This window comes from Eucalyptus grandis, chromosome 5 (assembly GCF_016545825.1).
Source record: "Eucalyptus grandis isolate ANBG69807.140 chromosome 5, ASM1654582v1, whole genome shotgun sequence".
Lineage (NCBI taxonomy): Eukaryota > Viridiplantae > Streptophyta > Magnoliopsida > Myrtales > Myrtaceae > Eucalyptus > Eucalyptus grandis.
The window spans coordinates 5,397,282-5,399,641 of record NC_052616.1 but is presented as its reverse complement, the minus strand read 5'-3'; the positions used below and the strand labels follow the sequence as shown (position 1 = coordinate 5,399,641).

The 2,360-nt window shown below is 49.8% G+C and overlaps 1 protein-coding gene across 1 annotated transcript; it reads left to right on the top strand.

The window, feature by feature from the left end:
* Nucleotides 1-306: 306 nt before the first annotated feature.
* Nucleotides 307-1,478, top strand: LOC104443643 (ethylene-responsive transcription factor 2). The gene has a single exon (XM_010057144.3). It carries the CDS (start codon nucleotides 456-458, stop codon nucleotides 1,293-1,295), a length of 840 nt encoding a protein of 279 aa, XP_010055446.2. The 5' UTR covers nucleotides 307-455; the 3' UTR covers nucleotides 1,296-1,478.
* Nucleotides 1,479-2,360: the final 882 nt, after the last annotated feature.

Genomic DNA, 2,360 nt, shown 5'->3' with positions numbered 1-2,360 from the left:
CGTTTCTATAATTCCACCCGAAGCCACTATCCGCACACGCACGGAACCTTCATGGAAACCCGAGGGGGTCCCCTAGAAAATCGAACTCGAAATGACGGAAATGGCAAAACGATGATGTTGAAAAGTAGGTGCAAAGCTTCCGAGACAGGAGTCGTCAGGACAAGCCTCCAGGTACATGAATCTCTCCCCCTTCTGTAGGGCGACCCTACCCATGTCGGCTGCAAGCCCCCCCTCGGGCCTTACCCGTCAGCTCGATCTCCCCCTGTATATATACCCACCATCTTCTTCAAACTCTTGACAATTCCCTTGCAAACTTACAACGCCCTCTCTCTCTCTCTCTCTCTCTCTCTCTCTTTCTCTTTCTCAAGATATTAAGTGAGTTGGCCTAAGATATTGACGTACCCAAGATTGGATTTTTTAGCATTTCTAGCATCGAGAAATCCTGGGTTAGAAAGATGTATGCACAGAGTTTCCAGGAGTCCGACCTGGCGCTTCTTGAATCCATCAGCAGGCACTTGTTGCTCGACGACTCGGAGAGCCGGCTCCTCTCGAGTTGTCCGAACGGAGCTCAGTCGTGGACCGCGGGCCTCGGCGGTGACCCGTGCCCGTATGTGGCCGAGAACTACTGGGGAGGGCTCCCTCTCAGGGAAGACGACCCGGACGACGTGGTCCTTTACAGGCTCCTGAACGAGCCTGCCTCCTTCGGCTGGGCCCCGCCGGGCTCGCAGGAGGCCCGCCTGCCCGGCTTCGCGGCTCAGGTTTCCGTGAAGCCAGAGCCAGAGTCCTTCCCGACTTGGTCGCCGGAGTGCGTCGCGACTCGGCCGCCGCCTGTGGCGGTCCCGGCGACGGGGAGGCACTACAGAGGAGTGAGGCGGCGGCCGTGGGGGAAGTTCGCGGCGGAGATCCGCGACCCGGCGAAGAACGGGGCCCGGGTGTGGCTCGGGACTTACGAGACCGCGGAGGATGCGGCGCTGGCCTACGACCGAGCTGCCTACAGAATGCGCGGCTCGCGGGCCTTGCTCAATTTCCCGCTCCGGATCAATTCGGGCGAGCCCGAGCCGGTCAGGGTGACGGTGAAGAGATCGTCGCCGAAACGGCCATCGCCGGAGTCGTCGGCTTCGTCATCGTCATCGCTGGACAACGACGCTGGGAAGAGGAGGAAGAAGGCGGCGGGCCCGTCGGTGGCTCCCGCGGCGGCACGCGTGGCCACGCCAGAGAATGAGACGAAGGGATTCCAAGTTGGACGACAAGTGGGAACGTCCACAAATGGCGAACAGCTGTTGGTTAGCTTATGATTTACATCTTTCCCTGTAACGCAACGTGGGTCAGGACAGAGAGGGAACCTTTGTGAAAATTCTTTTGTTTTTTTTCTTTTTTGTTTCTTTTCGGGTTGTGTTTTTTTTTGCTGTGGATTGTTTTGAGACAATGGGAAGCGAAATAAGACACAAGCAAAGACGGAAAGGGGCTTTTCCTGGGAATTCTTGGGCTGGTCGTTTCTGATCTTTTTTTGGCAAGTAGGGGACTTAGCATACATACATGCCGACCGATGCATTGTCGTTTCATTGAAAGGAATGACCGAGAAAATTCTATTCCATGATCATGAGGCCGAACGTGTGTTGCGCAGTATAAGACAGTGATCGACAACTTAAGAGATGTGTGCATTCACGACATCAAAGGATTCGAGATTTGGCACTGCTCGAGCGGGGCTCTGCCTTGCCTCGATACTCATTCACTTCGAATTACAGGAAAATGAACATACAATGTATTCCTTCGCTCAACGGCGGCATACACATATGAGAAAAGGAGGGAATACTTTTAGAGTACCGTATTGATTTCTCCGATCAATACTAATGTGTTATGCCCAGCACTGACGAGACAATGAATTAAAGTATGACTTCTATCTAATCAAAATCAATCGAGGGTCCTTCACTCAAACTTTGGTATCGTTTAAGGGCATTCGCCCTGCACATTACTTGAATCCATCAACAATGAGATGATTATCAAGGAAGTGTTAAACTTATTATACGAATATTCAGTTAGAAACTTTCCATTTAACAATTTAATCCTAAACCTATGACGATTTGCCAATGCAGTTCACTGACGTGAAGGACGATCGTCCTACGTGAACAATATTTGCAATTTTTTCTGAATTTTTGTCTAAATTTTGTATTCTTTTTTTTTTTCACCTTGGGCCTAGGGCACAAAAGACAATAATGGAAAATAAAAATTTATAAAAAAAATCACAAAGATGTCTATATCAATTCGAGTTATACCATGCAAGATGGTTAATATCCATGTTAATAATATCTAGCTAAAATTAGTTTGAACAATTATATTGGCAAATCGTCAAAATATTTGGA